The sequence below is a fragment of the Dromaius novaehollandiae genome, chromosome 3, assembly GCF_036370855.1.
Source record: "Dromaius novaehollandiae isolate bDroNov1 chromosome 3, bDroNov1.hap1, whole genome shotgun sequence".
NCBI lineage: Eukaryota > Metazoa > Chordata > Aves > Casuariiformes > Dromaiidae > Dromaius > Dromaius novaehollandiae.
In genome coordinates, this window is record NC_088100.1 from 114,949,782 (window position 1) to 114,976,403 (window position 26,622).

Genomic DNA, 26,622 nt, shown 5'->3' on the forward strand with positions numbered 1-26,622 from the left:
ATATATTTATGTCAGTCCCACAAGGGAACACACTACTTCAGAAATGTGCATTTTCTCAAATTTGTCAAATGGCAGTGGTTTTGCTGTATATTCTTAAAGATCTTCCAAAACAACCAATATATACTGGAAGCAAAAAAGAGGCCTCAGCTCCCAGATCAGACGTATCCAAACTCCACACAGCTAGTGGTAGTCTAGTGGTGCCATAACTAAACTTGCATAATTATAGCACTGATGAGGAGCAATTTCAAAATGATCACACAGGCAATTTCTGAACGGGGAATTGCAGAGAGCATGCACGTATTGTCACCATGGCTTTGCTTTCTCATCTGCTGGCAGCAGTTGCAATATTCCAGCAGGAGCTTTTAGATATCGATGATGATGACAGCAATTTGCAACTAGAATTGTGTTTATTGGGATCCCGCTACCTAATCAATACCTGACAGTGTCAGGTGCTGTTCAGATGCTCCGCTGCTTGGAGATACTGCAAACCCAAGAGGTGAATGGAGGGCACAGTGCCCAACGGAGCTCAGTAAACCATAAAGCAGTGGCAGCTCTTCTTCCTCTGCTCTCAGGGAGCCCAACTTGGAGCCCAGTGTGGGAAATACCTCTGGCCATGAGATTGCAGGGTGACTGCCTGGCGCTGGAGCGCATGGGAGTGCTGTGTGCATTTAGGTGCAACTAAAGCCTGGAGGACTTTCTTCAGCAATTCCATAAGAAATCTTATATAATACTGATGGTCAGAACAGAGCTAGTCAAAAAAAAGGAAGTAGCATTCTAAAAATCTCTGAAATATTTGGGTTTCTTTTTAGTTTTTGTAAATTTTTTGAAACTATTCCATTTACACTTTTGTTTGTGATGTACCTTTTCTCTCTGTTTTTATTTTGCCATCTAAATAGGAAGAGCAAATGACAAAGAACAGTGAACAATCATTTCTGTATTTGATTTTTAAAAAGCACCCTTTAATTTTGCAGAGCTGTTCAGTGTCGTCAGAAAGCCTTTTTTTGACTGGTGAAAAGCTGAATTCAAAAATATTGATCAGTTCTCTCCAGAGTATGCACATTTTATTTTTAAATTAGGTTGTAGTATGTATGTGCTAGGTTGGATATGCTATTCTTTGGCTCAAGAAAATACTGTTTCTGGCTACACACATGTCATTTAAAAAAAAGAAACAAGCCCACACCCCCAGAAAGTTATATGCAGTTTCTCAAACACCCACACTGATTATTTTTCTAAGCATTTAATGGATGGGAAGTGCATGCTTCTCTGACTAAATCAGAACAGACGTCCCACTGCTGGGGCTGGAGAGGAAAGCATGATGCCTACACTTCTATATGACACTGCACACCTAAAAACAACATTAAAAGAGCATTATTAAGGTTGAAAGTCAAATGCTGAGAAGTTTGAAAATGGTAGCATTAAGGTTCCTTGTGCAACCTTCGTTTGCCCCCCCAGTGTGTTTGCATTATTATACAGCCTTTAATTACATGATCACACGCTGGTTGCTCCATGGGGTCCCTGCCTCCTTCAGGGCACAGAATGGACTTTGCTCACTTAATGAGCAGCTATTCATTATTTTGTTTTCTCTTCATTGTTTGGTAAGCGGCCTTCTGCGTTATTCATCAGGCTCTATTCAAACCCTGCTCTAAAGGGAGAATTATTAATTTCCTCTTGGGCCTCTGCTGTGCATCTATTGTATCTGGATCATCACTATTGTATCTGAGCAGCTGATGAACAATTAATTTTCTTCAAACCTCTGTGAGATGAAGGAGTATTTTAAAGACAGGGAAACAAAATGCAGAGGGATTAAAGAAAAAAGGAGAACTTGTCATTTTAGGTGCCAACAAGAGCTGGCGTGGACCTGTTTTTTTTCTGAATGTATAGAAGAGCCCGGTGGCATTTTCCATGCTCAGAGTTCAGCTCCCTCGGGCTTCAGATGCTGCTCCCACTGCTCCAGCAGGCATTGCACAAACGGCGCCTTGCAGGGCTGAGCTTGGTTTTGGTGACCGGCTCAGCATCCACATAGCCCAGCTGTCCATGGGGGCACTCAGCTACTTTAGCCATATGACTCCCTTTTCTTTTCCTTGATCTCAATCCCAACATCTATTCCACCTTCTGCAAGGGGACGCACAAGCCACCTCTCCTATAATGTATCCTGGATTCATCCCTAGGCCCACTCTTCACCTGAATTAAGCAAGTGACTTGTGTCCTCTCCTAACATTTAGTGCTTGATTTTGCTAGTGTGATGATATTCTTTCTAACTGCCCACTGGCTTCACATTTCTTTGCGTGCACTCTGTCTCCCCGCTCCCCCACTCTCCATTCCTGCTGTGAACATAAATGCATTTCTGGAGGCTTGAGAGAAGAACTGTCTCCAGCCAGATTCTCTGCCAGTGGATCCACCCCAAAGCTGTTTCTCAAGCCTCCAGCTCTTCCCAGCCCTGCTGAGTTCTGGACCCATTCTCCTCTTCCCCGCTCTTCAGCTTCCCGGCCCAGTTCCTCCCATCTCCACCACCCATGCCGGGATGCCCCTTGGGAGGAACAGGAGCCTGCTCTAGAGCCGAGGCAATCACATTTTCTGCCTTTTTCATCTCTTCCACTTGTTGGAACCCCAAGCACAGCCCCGTGGCAACGTGCTGGAGGGCCCACCTGACGGCCCAAGGACCACAGCACCCATGCTTTGTAATCCTGGGGGAGACACAGCCTCCACCAGAGGCTCATAAAGCTGAGCTAAGAGCTCTTCTCCTCTGGAGGCATCTCACTGAAGTCCCTCATCCAACATAATGAGACTGAAATGGGAATTCCTCATCACTGAATGGGAAGCCACCCCATCCCGAGTCTTCCTCCAGTCCCCCAGCAGGTTTCAGGCTATTTTGCATCTCCTGGTTCAGCACGTTTCTATGAGCCTTGTCACCTCTGCCTTCAACTTTAGAGGCTTCCCCTTCCTGGGGCCCCACGCATGCCGGAGATGGGTGTCAGGAGCAGCAGAGATCGCTGGCGTGCACTGAGCCCGGCGTGCTTCGTGCACCGGCTCGCGCGGGAAGGTGCTGTTGGCAGCAAGCACAGCGCAAGGGGAGAAGGAAGGAAGGAGCCAGCAGAAGTGCTTAATGCTTCACAGCGTGACCAGAACAGCTTGGGAGCGAGCTGCCAAAAACCCGACAGCAAGGCAGTAATTAGAAGAACTTCCACTTTGTTTCTTTATTTATGTATTTAGTTTTGAAATTTTAAGGAATTTGTCACCTTGGTAGCTAGAGCCCCAGGCCTGCAAGCACTCACAGCCAGGCTCATTTCTGCACATGGAGCTGCTTGCGGGGCTGGTGCTGGAGAGCCACACAACTCGTTTACAACGTCTGCTGCTCTGCCTCATCTGAGGGTTGCCAAATAGCTGTGGGAGTGCTCTCAGTCTCTTAAAGAGCTGCTGTCATGCTAAAAAACAATTGATGTAGATGAAAATCAGCTTTAATGTATTGTTGTTCTCCTTTTTCCTTTGTGGCCCAGCCAGAAAGTACAAAGTTGGTCTGGAAATTGGATCTGTTTGAATAATGTCAACAGACGGGGGAGATTTACCATGTGGCTGTCCTGCTCCAGCCCAGAATTGAAACTGTGTGTGCTACAAACACTAGGGAAGGATTAATAAATGAAAAAAAAAACCTGTTTTTCTTTATACAGCCATGAACATGTTTCTGTTAGAGTTAAGTATTATAAGCTCCTTGTCTCCTTTTCTTGTTTCTAAGCAATACTGAAAAGTTTCAAATCTAGTGTAAGTCAGAGATTCCTCTCCCCATCAGACCCTAACACTTGGCTGTCTTCTTACTAACTTTGAAACCGAGGTGATTCTAGATTATATCAGAAGCATTTGTGTCATGGTTTGTTACTGAAAAATAGAAATGTGTCTTTCAGCAGCCTGAAAGTAAGTTGATTTGCTCTTCCAGTTAGCGTTGATAGCACTTTGCAGATCAGCATTGAGCATTTTGGACTGGAGGGATTGTTTTTTATTTCTGTCTCTCTTCACTGATATGAATAATGAAATCTCCTAAGGTCTTTATCTGTTTTCAAAAAGTGGAACTTGATTTAGCCTGCCTCCTTGTTTAGATGGCCATGCCAAAACTACTTGCATGGGCTGGATTTTCTAAACTTAACTAATATCCATGCCCTGAAAATCAGAGCTATTTTAAAACATCTTAAACTGGGCATCTGGAAGCTGAAGAACCCAAAATCTCTGCTCAGTTTTGAAAACCCTGCCCAAAGTATGTATACAGAGAAAGACAAATTTTACCCCTATGGATAGCTGAATGCAGCCCTCCTGCATCACTCAACTGTGATGGTGGCCTTTCCATTCCTTCTTCTTGGATCCTACTGCAATATCCTGATGATACCTTTAACACACACTCACACAGGCACACACAAAGCAGAGGAAGGTTTGAAGATTCGCCTTGTCTCATCTAGGCAGAAAGTGCAATTTTTAAGCTGTACATGGTTTTGGTGTATGGAAATATATGAAGAACTGTCCTTATTCTGCAAATCTTAGGGTGCTGCAGGATAGATGTCTCTGTAGCTGTTTCCTCAGTTGTCTGTACACCTGTGACTGTGATGCTTATTCTCTTTCAGTTGCCCAGCTGTCAAAGTCACATATGCTAAGCACTGTTTATTTAGCTGCTGTGTCTGTTTTATTTGCTTTCAACCAGCAAGTGAGGGAGGTGTGAGTAAGTAAGTAAGGGAATGTTGCAAGGGATGAAAGCGTGGCATCAAATTCAGCCCTTCAAACACAAATTCGGCAACATTTCATGGTAATGCATGCTAGGTAGCCAGGCATAGAAACAGGCATGGAGACTGCTGTCTGTGTTGTGTGCTTGTTCCAAGATTGCAATCCAACTGTATGGTCCTGGAGAGATACAGGGAGTTTGACCTTACCCACTGTCCCATGCAGGCCTCAGCCTCACTGTCATCTCTCCTCTCACTCTTATACTTGTGCTTTGCAAAATCTCACATCTCTTTCCCCTGCCTTGCCATCATCCTTGGCTGGAAGGATGTGAGAATGAAGGACTAGAAGAGGTTAGTGAAAAGTACTTAAGTGAAAGCAATATAACCGTATGAGTTGCAAGTCATAGCACTCACAGCATTAAACACAACAATTTTTCATCTGCATGACTTGGATTTGTTGATTACCATCTAACTAATTGCTGTGTTTTGCACTTGACTTCTCTTTTCCCTGTTGCACCCTTCTTGGGGTTGGGATAGGCTGCTCTGGATGGAGCAAGGGACCCCATCCATGCTGTGTTGTGCTAGAGACTCAGTGATTCTTGGTTTTTAGAGGCTCTTCCAGTTACTTCTTCTGTCAAGGGATCAGTTGGTGGCTAGATGTGATTTCTGAATACATTGAGTAGAAAAGGACTACTGTGGCCATCTGTCCTGCCTTCAAAGCAGCAGGTAACAGGACTTCCCAAATTCACATCTGTTCAAAATAGAGGGAAGGGGGGTAAGAAATCCACTTCTCAATTTAAACATTCCCACTGTGGACCTTGGCAGGTTATTCCACTGGATATTGATGTTCCACGTTACGAAGAGACAAATGGCACTCAGGTGTGACTCCCAGGCACTACTTCCCATGGGGCTGTCCTGCACGACAGCCATATGCGGCTCCATTTCTTGGGATGGAGAAGCTGTGCACCAGCGGGGTGTCCACTGATGCAAATGTTGAGAAATGCCCTCATCCAGAGAGCCTCAGTCCAGCATTATGGATCACTCAGGCTCCTCAGACTCCAAGGAAACACTTGCATCTGCCTTCTACACACAGTCATGAGCCTGTGAAGCTCTTCTGAGGAAATAAAATAAACTCAGAAGGCTCTTCCCTTCTCCAGGACATCATAAACCATTGTGTAAACAAGGAATGCCTCTCAAAATCATCAGCCAGTGTGCACTCAGATTTATCTCAGAATGTGAAAATGTACCTAAGAAATAGGTGTTACCAATAGAGAAGATCTGAGAAGTAGAAACTGTGAACAGAATTTTAATAACCACGTAGAATAACATTTAGTGAAGAGACTGGGATTTTTGTAATCTACTTTTAATCTAATTCTGCCTCACAGTTAGCTTGCATGCATCTTAATCTTTTAAGCTTTAATTTCACAGACTACAAGAAATTCAGATTGGTTTAGTTACTGACCTTTGGCTTTATGATTGCGTTCATGAGCTTTTTTTCTTCTCCTGAGTTGTGGAGGAGTTTTGGGAGGGGGAGAGGTTGGAATGGCGCCTTTTTTTAAAAAAAAAAAGGCTTGTGACCAACAGTGGAAAACATTTAAGCACATAAAGTAGTAGTTTAAGGAGAACTTAATACTGTAGGCTTCTTCTGTAATCCAGGGCACAAGGGTATTTTGGGCTGGCAACATCTTTCAGGAGCTGTGGGCCACATCTTTCACTGGTAGAAATTTGACAAGAAAGGGACATAGTAATAAACCAGGAAAGGCTCCAGCCCTGAGAATTTTAGCTAAAGACAGAATTTGTCCCGAAGTCAAGGTTGTGGTCCTTATGGGAGCATACAGCTACTTACGGGCCAAGCAAGCTGCTGCCTCAGCTGCCTCTCTCCTCCTTCTGTGTGTTTTCTCAGGGTTTCTCCCTGAAAAAGCAATCAGGGAGGATGTTCATCCACAGTAAATGCTGCAGAGTGAGCCTTTTCCCAGGGATCTTCCTGCTAGGTTGTGTGGCACTGCCAGAGAGCAGTCCAGCCCCGTCAGGTGATCCAGAAATCAGATTCCCTTCCAGCTTCCTCTTCAACACAAAAGATGTTATCTTAGGAATCGGGTACTTGCAGATTTATACAAAAATTGTAGCCACTGTCCCAGCAAAGACTCTGCTACCCAAAAACACTGAAAGTAATTGTTTTCCCATTGTGAGTGCCATGTATCATCTTCCATAGTACTGCTCCATAGCATCAACTTCTGCATGGTCTAGGAGCTGTGTCAGAGGTATTCCTGTTACACCAGAGCCCTTTTGGTCTCCTTCTGGAGAGGTCCAAGGAGCTCTGAAAGTGTTTTGCCATTCCGAAAGTAACTGGATTTTGCAGAATTAGGCCAGTAACTTGTATGAAATCAGTATTCCTGCCCTGGGCCCCAGTTCGGCAACATGGCTAATAAGTGCTTAGCTTGAAGCAGGGCTGCTTCATGCATTTCTGTTTGGAGGGGCACATAAGCCTAGACTTTGTGGCGTCAGGGGCCTATTTTCTGCATCTAAGTCGAACCAGAAGCTGCATGGTCATGTCAGTGAGGTTGGATCTAAAGATGAATGTTTTTTCTTCTAAGGTACCCTGTTGCTGCTGTGATCACACCTAACAGTCTCAGTCATGGATTAAAACTCTACTGTACAATGCATTACACAAATACAGAACCACAACTTAGCTCTTAAGCCTGAAAGCTGGTGATCAGAGTATATGACAGGAGATGACAGGAGGCTCCAAGCAGGCAGACAAGAAAGCACGAGGAAAACATGACAACTCTGAGCAGCACCGTGGTCTCAACAAGCCAGCTACATAACACTACTGCATGATTTACAGGCGATGGGAGCGCAGGAGAGGGGTTGTACTGGCCAGGTATTTCTAGATAGCGGTGCTCATGCCCGGGGACAACACTAGGCTACCTGTTAGAAGACTTCAGTAACGTGTGATGAGGACTGGTATAATTGGCAGATCAGGTGCCATCTAGATGATAATGACCTAGGACTGGTCTGGCCATCACAGCAGCTGCTGTGACTTTTTTATATTAGCATTTCAAAACCTTTTTCACAGAGTTAGATTCAATGATAGGACAGAAATAGGGGAGGCAGTTAGAAGAGTTGAAAAAAGGATTGCTACTGGCATCAAAAGAAATCTAGTTTCTAAATGGTTACTAAACACTGTCACTTTGAGGTCAAGTTTTCTCTCTCAGATTTCACACACAAATCAACACTGTAGACTCAGCATTGGTAAGACTTTTTTAACCATTTCTCATGTAAAAGCAAGGGAAATCACAAAATCTCTTTCTACATCTAACAAAGAATTGCCAGTTTGGAAAGGCTGAAATATTTCACCATGTATGCGCCTTTCTGTATCATGTCTACAGCTCCCTGGACTGTGCTGTGAATCCTTCACAGGATTCACTGGCAATTCAGAAGAGCTTTGTGAATGCAGGTCTTTGCGATCTTGCTGCCTAAGCTCTGCAGGAATCGGCGCTAAGACGACACACTGATCTGAACAACTCACGGGTGGCTATTACTGCCAATTGAGCAGGGAAGTATTTTTGGCTTTGTCCTGAGGTTTGGAGAGTGTCCACTGTTTCCATTCTGAGAACATCACAGAGACAGATTGCTGCTGCAGCAACGAGAATATCAAGAGCTGCTTAAAAAAGCAAATATTCTTGAGGAAATAATGAGAATAAATGGAGCTGGTTGGCAATGTAGGAAGTGGGAGCAGGAGTGCCAGTTGAATCTTGCAGAGACTGGCTCGCCAGCAGTAGCATAGGGCCCTATATAATTGAAAGGAAGGGCTCCTCTCACTGAGCCCATTAGATCAGAGCTGCTCAGCAATTACTGGCCTAAAGAGATATGTATTTTAAGGCCCGGAATTTTGTTTCCTGGCCCTTATTTGTATTTTATCTTTTGCTTAAATTCACTTTACAGGGAGGAGTGTTTAGTAGTGGTCAAAGCCTCGAGCTGGCCCTAACGCATCATCCTAAGACTTTGGCGTCTTTGCCAGGAGGTACTTGATCAGGGGACTCAGCTGGATACTCTTAGTGTGCTGGGATGTTGGGACAGCTGTGACCCCGGCACGTCAGCAGCAAGGGGATATCATCGTGGGGCATAAAAGGAGCAGAGGTTTTGGGCTGTGTCTTAGGACTCTGTCCAGGAGGTATGAATGTGCTGTTAGTCTCAGCACAGGAGAATTTTTGCTGATGCCAACTGCTTCCTGGCTTTCCAGGAAGGCTGAGCAGAAGGTAGAGTTTTCCAGGGGTGAATCTGACTACAATTTCAACCTCAGCTGCTGCAAGACAGCAGCATGGTTCGGTACACTAGGAAAGGAAATTAGATCAGGAACTCCTGCTGTGCTGGTATGTGGTAGTCCAGCACACATTCGCCCAGTGGCTTGGCAGCTGAAGTCTCACCTAGCTTTCACCTGTGAGATGGTGCTATCCCAGCTGGAGCAGGAGGCCATTACAGCTAGCATGGAAAGCTTTCCATTTGCTGTGATTTCTCATGTCTCTGCAGCTCTCTGACCCCAGCTCTGGGCAAAACATGCAGAGATGTTGGGACCCTGCTTTCATTTATGATTTTTGGTTTCCTCCAGGGACCTTAAAGTGGGAAGAAGTGTGATTGACTCACATGTTCAGGTTGCTTTGAGCCTGGCAGATGAATGCTACAAGCAGGAGTCCACAGGAGAAATATACCCACTAATCTCTGCTGTGTTTGTTTTGCAGCTAACAATTATTAGCTTCTGATGAATTGATTGCTCCTTGCAGGTGGGGTGTAATACTGCCCAAAGCAAAAGAAATAACTGTCAGGTCCTGATGCCCAGGCAGCTCCTCTCTTTTTAAGCACTGCTGGAAGACAGCAGTAATTATCTTAAGAAATTCCTTCCTGCCTTATATCTTCATTGCAATTGCTATAAGACTGATACCTTTAAAAGCAAGAGAGAGAGAAAGTGTGTGCAGAATATCTTTACATATTGAACACGTGGTTGCTATTTCCCATCTTATTTTTGATCATGACCTTTCCAACAGCACAAAATGTACAGTCTTTGAATCACAGACACAACCTTTAGCACTCGCTTTGCTGTTTCTCCAGCAATGCTGACAGCTGAAAGTTGCCAGGTGCTGAGGACTCCTGTGAGACAAGGGATACTTGCCTCCATGTGCCGTGAACCCCAGACGGGCTGCTTCCCAAGCTGGCTGGAGTCAGCAGAAACACTGCTGTCCCATCTGATGGGCTTCACGTTCTCCAACGATGGGAAAGATTTTGAGACCAGCTCATGGGACATTTTCCTAAGCAAACATAGGAAATGTAGTCTAGATGAAATGGCCTCAAGGAAGGTGTGAAATGTGCTGGAAAAGTATCCCCAGAAGGCCATTAGTGAAGGCTGTGTGGAAGAATGTATCCGTGGCCAGAAGTCACATGGCAGACTTCAAACATGGATGAAAACTGCAGCCGGGAAGGTGCAATTGAGACACTAGGAGAAACTTTGCAATGGTGATAGCCAGGAGCCTGCAATGCTTGAGGACTCGGTCTCAACTCAGAGATCCATTCCGTACCTCCTCTGCTGATTCGGTGTCTCAATTATGGAGTGGCTCGAAGTGCTAGCAGTAACGGGCTACTCTCTAAACAGTAGTGAGTCTTGGATATGAGATTTTTAGTCCATGCCTTTTAGCTTAGGCACAACTCCATGTTATTATTGTGTGACTGATGCTGGTGAAAGTGAGGCCTCTAGTATTGTTGGGTAGGCTGATGAATGACTTGCACAGTGGACAAAGCAAGTGGACACTGGGAAGCTGATTTGTACTAGGGTAAAAAAGAGCTAAACAGAGGGAAAATCTATCTGAACAGAGCTGCATGTGTACAAGGTTGATATAAGTGAGAAATGAATGTGGTGCAACAATTCAGTAAGTGTGTATATCTGTGATATTTAATATAAAGATGAATACACATAAGGCAATGTCACTCTCTCACATTAATATATGATGCTTCATTGAAATCACGACCAGCCACAATGAGCAAGCAGGTGGCAGGATCGTTGCAATTACCTGAGCAGAGCAAGGAGTTCTGAAAATAATAAACAGCAAAGTTAAAAGCAGAGGCTGTGCCATGTCAGGGGGAATTCATAAGTCCTGGAAGATCAGTCCCTTTCAAGGCTGTTTCTGACTGTGAGACATTCGACAGATTCACCAAAGACAGTCAATGATATTCAGCTCCTCAGAAATCAGGACTTCCCGGGCTGCCCTCCAGATAGGCAGAAATGGGTTGGGTTTTCTAGTTTTTCCCAATAGACTGATAGATGCTGAGACAGCGTGAAGTCAGAGGGGTCTTTTTAATTCCTCCAGTTTCAGCTGCCATCTCATGAGGGGCTTTTCAACTTAATGCATTGATCATGGGACAGGAGAGGATCCCCAAAGGTCTTGGACATCCACAGCAGTCTGCTGTTGCCACCAGCTGAGGGATTCATCTGGCTCACAGCCCACTCACAAGTTGTCCCTGGAAGTATGAACTGGTCCGGAGGGGTGGTGGACAGCAGCCTTGTCTAGTTGGTGCTTGTCTTCATAAGGATATAAGGGTTTCAGGGAACAGCCCCAGAGGTTTGTTCATATGCTAGCAAAACTCCATGATTTTTAAGTAAGTGCCGCCACTTGTAGGAACCCTACAATTCCCTTTCTTTCTGTCCCATTTGTTGGTGGTTGTCTTCATAAGGATATAAGGGTTTCAAGGAACAGCCCCAGAGGTTTGTTCATATGCTAGCAAAACTCCATGATTTTTAAGTAAGTGCCGCCACTTGTAGGAACCCTACAATTCCCTTTCTTTCTGTCCCATTTGCGTGCATATCTCTTTAATCCCCATGAATTTGCAGATTTGAATGAACCGTGTTGAACCAGAATAAAATTGCAGCAAAACCTGCTATATTTAACCTGAGCACAGTGAAATAGATGTTCTTGTTATTTCTGCCCTAAAGTGAACAGCTGACAAATCTGCTCATAACTTGAATTTCGCAAATGAAGCACAGATCAGATTCTGCCCTACATTTAACATAGTGTCTGACATAGAACGATCTGCCCTTGTAAGGAGGTTTTGCTGTGTCCCATCAAGTGATTTCCCTCTTTCACATCTACCTGCTGGAGAAAGTGCCAATTGTTTCATGGAGATATTTTAATTTTCTGCTTGGCTTGGCTGAGCAGCTGTGATTTCAGGATGGTTGGTTGGATTTGCCTAAGGCCATTAAGACCCAATAATGATGTTTATTGCGAATACATCTGCCATTTATAATGGTGCAGAACAAGTAGAATTAAACCTCTTCTAATACTGCTGTTATTACCAGTGCAATTAACAACAATGAAACGCACCAACAGGACGAGGATTTCACAGTGGACTGTCAACAATTCTCTTCCTGAAACTTTAGACCCAGTGGAACAACGTTATTGTAAGAAATACATTGCTCCAACTGAATATTACAGTCACTGTAGTGCAGTTGGGTTTGGATGGTTAACAAACCAAGCACTGTTTATGCTGGTTGCTGACCTTCTGAAAGAAACACGAGAAATCCTGTCTCTAATTGCTGAGTTTATTAACAGTAACGCAAAGGCAGATTTCAGGACAGGAAGCAACATATGAGGCTTCCATATGGTGAACTGATGCAGGGCTCGTGGGTTCTTTCTTGGTCTCAGCCCTTCTCACATAACAGGGGGGTTAATACCCTGTGGAGCATGGGTTTAAAATTTTGGAGAGAGATGTCTTGAGCAGCATATCCCTGTGAGAGTCAAAGCAGTTGAGCTCAGCTTCACAGCTCTGCAGGTCCACCTGTTTTCACCTTGTGAAGAAGGCATGTATTATCCCTTTCTTCCTTTTCAAGGAGCCAACAGTTTGTTAGTAGGGATATCAGTAATCTCAGCAAGCGTGACAGACTGGTGGCTTAACCCCCATTTTGAATTGCCCTGTGAAGCCCATTGCAGTTTTTAGGAGGCCAGCTACTGGGCCTTGGTTTGAGCATGGATAGCAAAATAAGGGTTTCTCTGAACAAATAAATTATACTGGCTCTAATTAAATTTGCTCTTTGATTGCTTTGGATGCACATTCCTTCCTTCTGCTCCTGTTCTTCACCATGGTGGAGAGTCTTCGACCCCTCTGAAAGTAAACCACTGCCAGTGTGACTTTAGTCAGTTTGCTGAAATAGTCTATGCAAGTTGGTTGATGCCACTTCCCACAGATCCTAGAGCTCTTCTCAGCGGTCTGCCAAGTATCAGACAAGCTCAGATCCATTCATGGAAGCAGGGAGTGCTAGCAAGGCAACCAACGTTGCACCTTGACTCCCAAGCCTCATCAGTACAGCAAGCCAGGTACCTCCAAGAGCCTCTCTTGGGCAGCTCGGCGCCTCAGCAAAGCAGTGTGTGGGGAGCTGGCAGGTGGGAAATGCTAGGGAGAAAGACATGGGTAGAGGAAGGCTTTGTGAGTACAGTAGGCTCTCTTTAAACAATAATGTGGGTGATGATCATTGTTGCATTTGGACAGAGGAGGGAATGGGATTCCTGTCATACTGAGCAGTGCCACTGCAGGACTTTGGAACTGCATGTGGGCTGCATCTCAGTGGATGGACAGCGTAATATGCATGCAGCCCAAACCTTCTCCCTTCCTAATGTTCTTCAGTTACTGGTTAAGTACTTCAGCTGGTAGGCCTGGCTATAACCTGTCTTTTTTTTAATGGGTTGCAGCAATGCTTGGGTTTGGTTGCTGTAAGTTGAAGAAGGCCAGGTTTTTGTGGAGCACTGAATTCTGCAAGCCACCAGAAAGTAAATTGCTGTTGAATTTCATCTTCCCATCACTTGCAGAATGAGAACTGACACGTGAGGTAGAGCCCTTTTTATTTTTGCGTAAGCCCGAATGAATAGGATGCACATTATTCACAACCTGTTGTAAACTTAATTTCCCTGAAAATCTGTCCCTGCTAATCTCCATCTGAGTTCAGTATTTACCATAACATTGTCCAACATTTAGTCACTGAGCTTATTTTGACATGAGATCCTATTATATTGTCACAGGGCTGATTTGGAGTTCTGGCAAGCATTTGCTGAGAGGTAGTGTCAGGCTTGGCTTGGGGTCCAGGAAACAATGCCTTGCAGAGGGAACTTCATCCAGCTTTCAAAGAGTCGTCCCTTGGCTCCAGGAATAGCTCCTGCAAATCAGCAGTAGTGTGTGAGGAGATTCCCAATGTCTGTCTTGCTACAGCTGATTAAAGAGGCTGATGCAGCGTGCTGCCTGCAAATTGGGATGTTTCAGGACGCCTGTAAATTATGGCAAGTGTTTTGTCAGTCAGCGTGGAGTAGCATTCAAAAACCGGATCTGAGCCTCTGTTGGGGTGGTGTAAGAGCTTCCCTAATTGCTCCTGTGCAGTCCACACTGAAGAGGGACAGCAAGAACATGATTGACCCAGATTCTTAACTTCTGGAGTGCCTTTTGACAAGCCCTTAATGAGAATTTAAGTTGTGTTGAATGAAAACTTGAGGGAGCAGCATCTGTTACAAAACCGCCCAGTTCTTACCTGCTCTTCTGGCACCTAGCCTAGCAGAGACCTGGCAGCAGTATTCCCTTAGCTGCCCATGTCTGAGGAGGAAGAAGGGCAGCAGCAGGGAAAAGGGGCTTGCATTTGCTGCCTGTTTTCCTAACCTGTCCTGCAACAGCACCAGGTGAGGCCATCTCTGTGGTGGTTCCCTAGGAGCCTGCATGTTTACTGACGCAGTTGCCTTGCTCTCTCTGGCCTGCATCAACTGCATGGGAAGAGCTGGCTGTTGGAGCGTGTGGCTAAGAATGATTTCACTTTGGGAGGCAGGAGGAAAGCAACCAACAGCCCTATGTTACCTGATAATATAGGAAGGCAGAAGGAAAGAGGAAAGGCATCACCAATGCTGTGGGTCCCCCCTCTCTGGGAGGAGAGAGAGGACAAGCACACCCATGCGTAGGAATGCCACCAAGATTAGCATATACATGTGCTCTGTGTCTCCTCCATACCCCGTGCGCCTGCACAATGTCGGATGATGGGTCTGGTCCCCTGTGTCAAAAGAATAGAGACTGTTCTTCCACATTGCTCCGAGTTTAGCATGAGATTTTCCAAAGCCCTAACTATTGGCTTTTGCAATGCTCCCATTGATATCCTTGTGACTGCAGTTTGAATTCACAGTCATCTTCAAAAGCTTTCTTTAAATGAGAAATCTGTTTTAAAATGTCTAACTACTGACAAGAATAAAACCTGCATGATGTTTGCAATAATCAGCAGTGCAAAGGAAGATAGCACACCACACACAGCAAAGGAAAGGCATCAAGCAGAAAAAAAATCAAGAAAAACCATTCAGAGCATTACCTTGCTAGGCCACCACCAGGGATCTCTGAACTCTTCTCAAGCATTTTTGAGTTAACTAAGTGCCCTGTGGGAAAGAGGCATTACTATCCTCACTTTGCAGATGGGGAATCTGAAACAAAGGCAAATTCCTAAAATCTCTTGTCCCTCAGTGGAAGAGCCAAAATAGAACCTAGATCCATGGATTCTGGCTGCCTTGTCTATATGTTGACCAATACTAGGAGTCAACTGAATATTTTCAGATCTAAAAGAACAAGGTCTTGTCAGGGTAGGGAGCAGACTGGTATCTTCCAAGAAGGGAGAAGATGAAATGCTTTGCTAAAAAATAGGTTGTGGCTAACTATTAAAAGACAACATTGCTTCCCCAGAAAAGGGCTTTTGGGCTTTCATTACAGCCTCATTCTGATTTTGTGGGGTAAAATTCTGGACCAGTGATTAATTTGGCTGGAACTGAGAGTTGCACCCTGGCATCTCAGAGCCGCCAGTCACTACCCAAATAATGGCCATGGCCAGTCACTAAGGGACATTGACTTGAGGTAACTTTCTGTGGATCTTCGAAAAATAAATGGATTAGCCTGCGGTAGGACATACGCTTGTATTAAAACTATGTCCAATGAAGTAGAGATATTCTAGTATTTCCCTTTACAGCTAATCAGAAATGCTTATCTTTCCCCAAGAATGCATCCTGCTGAATGGCAGTCTCTTTGTCAAGACCTATTGCATCCAAGGAGTCAACAACAGCATGTCAGAGTCAGTGGGGAAGGATGTATTCCCAGCTGCGAGGCACCGTGTGGTAGAGCGGGGGTGTGAGCATTCAACGTTCACAATCAGTGCCTCTCCATTGCTCTCTCTAGAATCTTACAGCTAATTGCTACAGGGACCCCTTCGCCCAAGAATTCCTGTCTCTCTACATTAACAAATTAACTATTAGCTGTTAATACATGAAAATCTAGACTCTCCATGCCAGAGGGTAAGAGAGAAAAAAGATTAGGAGGCTTGCTTCCAAAGCTCAGCATTCCTAGGCAGTGTTTATAGCTGATCATAGAGCCCAGCAATGCCAAGGAAAGAAAGGGCAAAAAGAAGAGTAAATGCCCTGGAGTGAAAAAGATCCAGAAAGAGCCTGGATATGTTTGGATGATGTTTGACATGCTTCCTCCGGAAAATAGAGCAGAGCAAATATCCAGCAGTGCATACCCGTCTGGACAACCTTGTACATTAGTTAGCAGTTGGCAGCTCTGTTGGGTTTTGTCGCATTCAGTGGGGTTGACTGTATATAGGGCTTATCTCCTCCGCGTATGACATGATAGATGACATCAAAAACATGCCCTCCCACCACAGTCCCACCTCATGTGCTAGGGCGTGCTCCGCCAGCTCCAGCAGCTAGTTAGAGCAGTCCTCTGAGATGCACCCCTCATAATGCCTGCTCTCCGTGACCCTTCCTGATCCACCCTCAATGCATGGTGGTGGGGGCGAGGAAGTAGCAAGGCTTGCTCTCAATCCACTTGTAATTGTCTAGAGCTGCATTAGCTGAAAATCGAAGTTAGGAGCAATACCTGAGCTGCTTTCAGCCACTCCAATCAGGCCAGTTGTTTTTATAGGCCATCTACAGTCTTTGTTCTTCCCTTTCTATGCTGCTGTGTAAGGTTTGCAAGATCAACACAATTTGAGTCTAGCAGCAGTACTGTCAGCAACTCGTTCTTGTGTCCAGAGCTTGGTCCTCTCCAAGCACCACATGCACCTTGTCTTGCTGCAGGTGACATCTAGTGCCCGGGTGAAGCCTTCTTAAGAGCATGCTGCAACGTTGTGCCTTGAATGCTCTCTGCCTTTATGCACCCTTTATGGTCCCTTAACCTTAGTCCTGTTCAAATGGCAAGATAGCAGCTGCCATGTTCTGAGTCATACACACTTCAGAGGTAATGGGTGGAGCAGGCTTTAAAACAACCATCCGGATGGCCTCTGTCGCCGGGTCTCCTCTTAATGGGAAAAACTGGGAGAGGAGCTTCTGCGCTGTCTAGCGGGAAAGAAGTAATTTGGAAAAGCAGGGGAGAAGGGTCAGTCTTATAGAGCGTGAATGGTGAAAACCTAGGATGAGGCGTGGGGTATATTTCCACTGCACTCTTTGGGCACCCTGAGTTAACACAGGTGCCAAGAGCAGCCAACATTTGATTTTCAGTGATTTTCTCCCTGGTTGCTTATCTTCATGTGTGCACTACCTGCCAGAGGTTGTGTGCACCACTTGGGGCTGCCAATTCAGGAGTTAAGAACTGCTGAAATCAAGCTGGAACTGATGAAACCTGGATTTCTGTTCCCCTCCCTCATTCTTCAAAAAGGGAAATATTCTGAGCAGCATGTTATAAAGAAGAATTAGCAGGGCGAGACTTTACCAATGAGAAATGGGTGACTTCATTGTTTCTAACATGAGACATGTTTTACACGTAGGAATGATACCGGGGCATGGGGGTGAGCATGTGTCGTTATAGGTCCTTCTCTGTGCCTGACTCATAGAGGATTGCTCTCATTTAAAGCCTCAGCTAAAGAGCTTCTCGTTTCAGCTCTGGAGATCCCAGATTCAGTAGCAGTCAAGAGAGGACTAACTGACACTTGTTGGGGATTTGAATTTCAGATACTTCCTTTGACTGGAAGAAACATACAACCTCACAGTCAGTATTTTTACAGCTGCCCCTTTATGCCCCAAAGGCCAGGTGTCACTGGGTTACAGTTTTGCTGATTTAAAACCCAAATTTGATCGTGTTTTTACCCAAGCTGGTTGCTCCTCTGATTTCCTTTCTGCCTCAGTCGCCAAACAGTGATTTAAGAGGGTTCCAGGGTACTAAGATTTACATGCAGTCCCTGGTTGCTGCAAGGCTATAACAGCATGACTTGTGCCTTCAAGGTCTTGACAGTTATAACGAGACTACATGACTCTTAGGAGTAGGCTGAAAGTGCTGCCATTTCCTTCAGTACTAATTAGCTCCTTTTACCCTCAGTGCATGGCTACCTTATGTACATGGCTTTCCTATACAGGAAAGCCTATGCTTGTTCTTCCCAGTGATCAAATGGTTTAAAGAAGTCAGTTAAATGACTGCATTGAAGGTAGAAGGGAAAAAAAAAAAAGTTTGTCACTATGTGGCTTATTTGGGATTTTTCTTATATTCTCCTTCTATGCCATGTACATTGCTACTGTGACTGTCTTCCCGGGCCGTTCAGTCTTGCTCTGCCAGGGTAGTGTGCAAGCTGTTCACGGAGGGTGTCTGCAGCAAGGGCTTGCCTGGCAGGGAATCCTGACAGATGCTATGGTTGCGCTACTTATCCCCAACAGAGAACCAAAAATGGAGCTTTCCTGTCTTAGAGGGGCAGGAAGATGTCTTTGTCAGGCAGTTTGTCCCACCCCTTTAAGAATTAGCATCCATTTACATTACCCACAGGAATGCTTCAGAGATTTGCTCCTCTACCAGGGAGAACTGAGATGGATTTGCCTGACATTTACTGCATCAGGGAGACCTGTTAGGATCGCTGTGAAATGTGAATAATTTGTACCATGAGCATGTTCCCCTCAATCCAATCTGAAATCCAAGCAAGCGTCTCCGTGATTCCCGCAGTATCTTGGTCTATGAATTCTGTAGACTACACCCCTACTGGATAACTGCATTTAGCCCTCGGGATCTTAATGCGGTCATTCAGAGGTCTGAGGAAAATTCCCTGGAAATAAATGAAGACCAACTTGAAGATTATTGTAGAATATCCAAGAATAGGGAAGATGTTAGCTTGACTTTTAGTGACCAGGACATCTTGTTTTTACTGGTACAGTGTGCTGCCTGGCAACACCCCTTACACCCAGGAGAGCATTCATTAGATAGAATGGCTACAGTTACCAGCATGCATGTTCATTTATTTATTATTTGTTTTGAAATGTCATGACTTTTATTATGCAGAGCTTAATTTTACAGCTATAAAATCCACACTAGCATCCGTGCTCGGAAGAGCACATACGACTTTGTAAAGCATCATAAAAGCAGACTGGAATAAACCAAAATAATATCATAAACTCTCTTATAAAAATTGCTCGATCAAAATGAAGGAGTCCACTAAATAGAAGATGGGAGATTTAATTAAGGATCTACGAATAGAATTATGAATCTAACTGCAGGTTTCTACATTTGGAAAATTCCATCATAAAGCACCTCCATTCATCTGTCCTTACATGCATTGAAACATATTGTCAGAGGGCATAAATCTAATCTGACTCAAGGACTTTAAAGGTCTGTTTCTCGTTTTAGATAAGAGTTTCTTGCAGGACGCTGGTTGCATAGAGAGACTTTACACCAGGCATGAGTTAAATCCACTTAAAAAAGCCACAGCATTAAGAGTCCTTAGAGAATATAAGTATAATGGTCAGCATCTTTTTACAGCATTCTTTTTCCTAGCAGTTAGGAAAATTCCAGAATTGCAAGAGTTAATAGTAGAGAAATATGCGAAACTGTTTTTGCCAGCACTCTGAAATAGAATCTTTTTATAGATACTGTAGAAATGAAAATGAAATTACTGTTTGTTTCACTGAATTCATGCACAATCATGACTGCAGGATGTGGTCAGAAAACACATTTATAAATGCAGGGCCAGATACAGAGCAGTGTAAATTAGCCATCCCTCAGCTGCCTCCCTGTGGTTTACACCTGTGAAGGATATGACCCGCAGTGTTTGAAACGCACTCCAGAAGTGGAAAACAGAGATTTCAGGAGACAGTTCTATGGAGAATTCCCAGGACTGTGAAAAAAAAAATAATCAGAGTTTCAGCATACGGAAGATGTTACCACCATATGACTGATTTTAATCTGCCCTTTCAAATGCTATTAATGAATTTAAAGGCTAAATTACTCACTGGCATTTTTTCATCTAAGATCTGAATTCCTGTCTCATTCAGCCCACAGTGACCACAATTCCTCCTGATTTCTGTGGCTGTGAAAGGTGTCAAGTGAAATGAACTGCACAGCAATCCTATTTTATCCTCTGTTGCATATAAATTGCCTGTTTTTTTTTATTCTTACAGTATTTCTCTGCTGGAGCAGTAACTTGAGCATTCATCGTCCACCCTGAATGCACGCAGAGCTTTAGTGTACCGGGAACCTGTGCTAGCAGGCCACCAGTGTGGTGGGTGAAGCCGTGGCTCTGCTGGTGGTCAAGCTAGCAGTGATCTGGCTGCTCTGTGCTGTCAGAGTAGCATTTTGCAGAGTGACTTCGGCTGCTCAAGTTGCCTTTCCCTGAATGAGTCAGCCTGGGGCAAGTTAACGTTTCAGCAAGGACAAGCCCGTCGTTCAGCTGTCTAAAACTCCTGGAAACCCCTTATATGAAATGCCAGCAGCTGGTTTCTCAGGGGGTGCAGGCACATGATCATATGGCAGGTGCTTTCATGACTGGTCAGTGAAATGATGGGGAGCTGAGAAAGATCTTCCTAACATATTTCAGAACATCATCCCCTGGGTCCTCCCAGCCTGTCCTCTCTGCTCCACAATGCTGGGCAGCAACTGGGGGCTGCAGTGCCCGGTGGTGCTCCTCTGTACACTGGACCATTGTGTCCCTCATGCTCTTGCTCAGTGTGTCAGGCTGGTTCTGTCTCGAGCAAGGCAAGAGTCCCAGGCCTGGGAAAATGAGCCGCACATGATGCAAAAGAAAAGAAGGAGGAGAAAGTGCTGGGAATAAGTGTGATGACGGAGCTCTAGCATACGAAACATTTTAATACTGCAGACTCTAGTGGAGGATGCTCAGGTGTGCGTATGGGAGGGAATTCAGGGGGAAAAGGATACCAAATAGCCCCCAGGGCCCTTGAGAAACTTTTCTGTGATCCATAAATACTTGAGACTTGATTCCTCTTTCCTTTACTTTGATACCACTTCTTCTCAAGCCAAGGTCTCTTGGACTACAGGTAAGCTGTAATGCATCAAACTGGTGCACCATCTTGTGCATGCAGGAAAACATAAACCAAGGGAATGTTCCAAGTTTTGCCTAAATTTTGAGTAGGAAATGAGAACTGTTGTGCAAGCACTGCTTAAGATGGTTGTGGGATTTTTTTTACCCTAAAACTCTAGGGAGTTCTTTGAATAGAAAGAGTGAGAAAAGGTGTAATAGAGCACCCTGATTTTTGGATAGTAATAGCTACTCCTTAAGATCACATCTTGCTTTCTTAGTACTTCAAAGCAGCCCCAGTATCAATGATAATAACATTTATTGTCATAAAAGCTTTTCTTTGACTGGTATTCTTCATAGGTGCTAGTGCTTTAAGGGTTAATCTTGGTAAATGTGGGTTGAATATTGTATTTCAATTTTCCTGCATAAGAAGGGAATTTTACAGATGGCAGAAAATAAAAGTAAAGTTTCTGTTTGTTTGGGTTCATGAAGAAACATGACTTGGGGATGCAGCAGAAAAGTGCATTTACAAAGGCAATGAGAAAAATGCACTCTAAAAAGGGAGAATCAAATTCAAGGCGACAGATCAGCTGTGGAGAACTGCTCAAAAAATGTATCACGATTTAGGTGATGGAAGATGTTACTGCCACATGACTGTCTGCATCTCCTCCAGCATTATTAGTTAAGGAAGTCAAGGAGTGACTTAGTGTTTGGGCACTTTTTGTGGCTGTGAATCCCTTTCACATATGGATTTACACCCATTTGAGGCCCCGGTGGGCTGTACAGAGAAATGTCAGTTCTCTTAATGGATTTAAAGTCAGAGGAAATCATTAAACATCTAGTCTCAACTTGTCTATAACACAGGCTGTGCAGCTGCCTGTTACTGTAGGTAGCCCGGTAGTTTTACTTCCCTTGGAATATGCCAGATCATGATTTGAAGACATCCAGAGATGGAGTATTCCCCCTGTTCCCTTGGTCCCAGGTGTTTAATCATTATTAGAAATGCGTGCCTCATTTCTCATACAAAGAGAAGGTTTCTACCTTCAGCTTCCTTGTGGACTTCCCAAGTAAATCGGCCCTCTTAATATATCATTAGCAACTTTGCAAACCGCTCTTCTGCCCATGCAGGGCTCTACTTAAATCAGTGAGTCTAGACATGATGTTAATTTGTTAGCAATTCTTGATTCTATGTGGCTTGTTAATATGGAGATGTTACATAAATATGGTATATTGAAGGTTATACTCTTAGGCATCCAGTTTTCCTGGCATATACAGAGCCCTTTGAGCATCTACTGAACATTGGGCAGATGGGCACAATCCCCCCTACAGACCAGGCTGCTTATGCTTTCTTAGCACCTCCTGATGGTTTTCAGTGCTGAAACATGCAGCCTTGCTCTGGTGTTGCACCCACAGGAAATAACTTTGCCTTGCTGGAAGAAAAACAATTATCTCAAATGGAGAGAGAGAAAAGTGTCATGCTTTGCTTTACAGGATTAGAAATACTCTAGTAGTCTGCAAAGAGTTGTCAAGAAGGGTGGAGTTTACCGAAGTGTCCTGTTATATGAGCTTCTCTGTTTACCTGATGACTGTGCTAAAGCCTGTCCTCCTCCCAGAGCAGTTGGAAAGCTCAGGTCTGGGCTCCTTGCACAGTCACAGGGTGGAAGGTGCTTTCTGTAAAGCAGAAGGGAATAAAGCAGGACACCCGTCCTTCTCATATGCGTAACACGCTGCTTTTCAGTTAAGTGCATGAGCTGTCAGCTTCTTGCCTTCAGACATGAGCCTGTGCAGTGCTGCACTGTTCACACAACGCGTCTCAAAGTGTATGAAAGAAGTGCGTGCTTGAGAAGAGCCAGCCTTCGTTTTCACTCATCTTCCCTCTTCTGCTGCCTCATGACTTCCCCTAGTCAAAACGTTGAGCCCATTTCCACCCACAATTAGCTGTTAACAAATTCCTTTGATACCCCCAAAGCCTTTGGACTCTGTAGGTGTCCTGAAGGCCAGAGGTCTGTGACAGCATGGAAAGTTCTGCCCGTGACCTTTTGCTTTTCAGATTTGGCCATAATCCTCCACTTCGCTAGTGCCTTTCCTTCAAGCAGTCTCAGAAAGCCAGTGCGCTCCCCGGCTTTGGTCTCTTCATCGTGTCCTAGCACGCATAGGGCCAGCTTACACCCAAAATTTACTCTGGCTTTACTCTGACAAACACTGTTAATGTGGCAGTCGTACACATCCTGACTTCCTTTCTTTGCCTGTTTCCCCAGGTCGTTGCATTGTCGTCATGGAGTCTCTTGAGAGATTCAGTCTACTATACACTGTCCGTTGTTGCACTCATTGTGGTAAGTTTTTGAAGGTTACTCTACGTGTTATTCCTCCATGGGAGCCAGTGTGTCTGCTGCAGCCTCTGAAGGGGGTCTTTTAAGAAACCATAATCTAGTGGCTAAGGTCCTAGTTCCAGGAGTGATGTGACTTTTCTGTTCAGGGAAGAATGTATTTGTGATCTCCTTGGTTCTGTCAAAGCAAGGGTGAATGATGGAGGAAGGTCCTGAGAGCCTGGAGCAGTCGCTGGGCAGGGACAGTGACGGCCCCACTTCCAGCTTCTCCACGCAGCAACCCTTCCTGTTTTCTGCTGGCTCTGCTTCCCAGAAAAGTCCTACCTACCAATAAGGAGGCATCATTTGTGCCCAGAGGAAAGAGATCCTCAACAATTACAAAACATTACAGCGTGTTAGATAATGTCCACACGTATTTGTGTGCACAGAGCTTATTCAGTGCACACCATCAGCAAATTCTCTAATGAAGGTTACAGTTTCAGTAATTCTCAGTGCTGCGCTTAATCCAGCTTTCAGCAAGCTCCGTAAGTACTCTGAATCTCTCAAAATCAGGCCATACAGTGAAGAAATAATAGTATGAGTACTCAAGACACTGCCATCAGCTCAGCATGACCTTTGCAAGCAATACAAAACAAAGTCAAGAAATGTAAAAACTGAGTTTTCTGGTAGCAGGTACTGCTTTGCATGATTTTTTTCCTTGGACATGAAGATCCTACATTCCCCAGAAGAAGATGACTGATTTTGTGGGATTAACTTTCATTTGTAAGCAAGAAGAAGGGAACTTTATAGTCAGAAGATGAACATTTGCCTTTCTAAATTTGGTGCTATTTTTATTAGTCACGATTTCAACATTGTGTTTTGTTTTGCCTTCACTCCGCAAGTGCCAGTATACCATGTGCATATTCTGTAGGTACAGATGCCTATCTCTGAAATCTCCGAGGGTTTGCCTCAACTTGTTTGTACTTTTATTTCCCACACTGCAGGGGCAACCTTTTAGCATCTTATGAAAAATAACTTGTCTTCAGTCTAATTCATGCATCAATGCTGCTTCTAGAATAAAAGCTACATAATTATTAGCAATGAGTTGCGAAACAAAAAACTTTTTTTTTGCTGACAGCTCGACATTAACATCATACCAAAAAGTGTGTTCCTAAACAATAAACTCAGCCACTCCTACTAATTGTAATAAATTGCACTGTATGAACATAAAGACACGTATTCAAAATAGCAGTCATTCTCTTAGTTTACTCCACGGGAAGCACAGATATGGGCAGCTGGCTGGCATTTAACCTCTTGTTTTCTGGATTGAGTGTTTCATTTATTGCCTGGTGGTAGACAAATTAAAGATCTCTTGTTGAACTTGTCATTGGTTTTTCAATTCTTCAAGCAAGGCAGCATATTTTATGGCCAGTTCATCCTTGTGTCTTCAGCTGCTTTGGTATGCTGAGAATCATTCTCATCTTGTGTCCAATGCGTCCCTGAAATTCCTAGTTACATATCGTATGTAACTAAAATTCATTACTGAATCGACATCTCTGTTATCCTAAAGAAGGCCCTGTTCTCCTGTACTTTATTTCTATGTAAACTATTCTTCATGGTTAGAGAACTGCAGAAGTCCTTTTCTCTTGGGACTGCAGCCCGTAACACTGGGATACCGTTCTTTTTTCCTAAGCCTTGGCTAAGCTTCCCTCCAGGTCTGTGCCCACTCTTCTGCTGATCTTGCCGCCAGTGAGGTTCGGGGTCCAAAATACAGCTGGGGAAGGACTGCATAACTCTAGGCGTTACCCATGGCCTGGAGGCATTACCAGAGCTCTTGTTCTGCTGTTATAGCATTAAATGGCTAACTGTGGTGTGGGAGATGTGGCGTGAGCCTTACTGCTGTTCAGTGTTACTCCACAGAAATCTTTGCAAACATCTTTTAAACGTCCATAAAGAGAAACAGCCAGACAGGAGGAAGGGAAAATGGATGAAATGGTGCGGGGTCTGACTCCAAGGTGGTGTACCAACCCTTTTGAATGCAACAGAGATTCCCTGTTAATCGCAGATGAGGATTTCGCCTTTCAGAGTCTAAACGCTGCTTCAGTTTAGGAAATTTCTCCCCTCCCCTTTAGTCATCAAGGGACCTGTGGCTTCACAGTGACTCATGTTTTGTGTCCTTTTAAGGCAAAATCGAGTTGAGGTGGCAGCACATTATTGTTCAAATACTGGCTCTTCGGTGCCCAGTGTCTCCATTTGGACAACCCCCATAGTCCATGCAGAGGGCAGCACGATTTGAATGTGCTCTCCCTGGGCTGTCAGTCTTCCAAAATAGTACCCAAGGGATGGCAAGGGAAATGATCTGGTTTGTCCACTCTCTAGAAGTGAGTGAGAGGGAAGTGGCCCTTCAACTGGGACAGGAATAAGCTGTAAGAGCTGGCATGAGCTGCAATAGGACTTGGCTTTCTGTTTTGTTGCTTTGGTGTCAGATTTTGACGTGTACAGAAACCTTTACGTCACATACTATCGATTTTTTCAGTGAAAATCTGAAGAGAGAAAGCCACAGAAGACCTAACATCCTCCTGGGAATAAAAAGCAAGTGCCAGAAGCCAGGTGGCTGCAGAAAAGCCAAGACTTCCCTGTCCCAGCTCTATTCCTGGGCAGTCTCCCTGTTGTGGATACAATATGTGTCAGCAGGGATTTCTCTGCGAGGGATCCAGAATACTCTCCACACATGAAGGAGATGCTTAGGAGGTGGGGACTGAGACCATGCACGTCTCGGCTGATATCAGCTGTATATCGCTGACAGACACCTGTAGAGACACCATCCACTTCTGTGGCTGTTCTGTGATCCGAAGGGAAGCGCTTGCTCTCTTGCTTTCGGTGCATGTTCAGTGATGCTGGAATGGTTGGTTATTTCACATTGCCACAAAGATAGCTTGTTTAATGAAAGAAAAGAGGGAGCATGACCAATTACAGGTGTAAGCTCATCAACCATATAAACTTCTTTGTTTAGAAGACTCCTTTAGCCATTTTCCTGTGAGATATAAAGAGCTTCTTGATCATTACATGAAAAAAAAAATGACAATTGTCCTGTGTTAGACCTGAAAAGCCCCACGTCACAATTATTACACTGGCATATAGATGTATTAAGCAACATCTAGGCACACACAGGACCCAGTTGAACAGGACAGTTGAAAACAAGGTGTAGTCCATTACTGTTCAGCAAAATCCATAAATACATAGATATATTCTTTGCATCAAGTTTTTCAGACTTCTATGGGTCTTTAATTTTAGGAGCTTGAACACTTTATTATATAGGAATAATTTTCAAGGTCAGGGCATTGAGACT

General features: G+C 44.3%; 1 protein-coding gene across 6 annotated transcripts in view; it reads left to right on the forward strand.

Moving 5' to 3' along the window:
- The window catches only part of SLC24A3 (solute carrier family 24 member 3), a 255,402-nt gene that overhangs the window by 182,110 nt on the left and 46,670 nt on the right, over nucleotides 1-26,622 (forward strand). For all 6 annotated transcript variants that reach the window (XM_064509884.1, XM_064509881.1, XM_064509882.1 and 3 more), the window contains exon 7: nucleotides 23,226-23,300. In XM_064509884.1, the coding sequence (XP_064365954.1) occupies nucleotides 23,226-23,300 (75 nt within the window). The remainder of the gene's footprint in view (nucleotides 1-23,225; nucleotides 23,301-26,622) is intronic.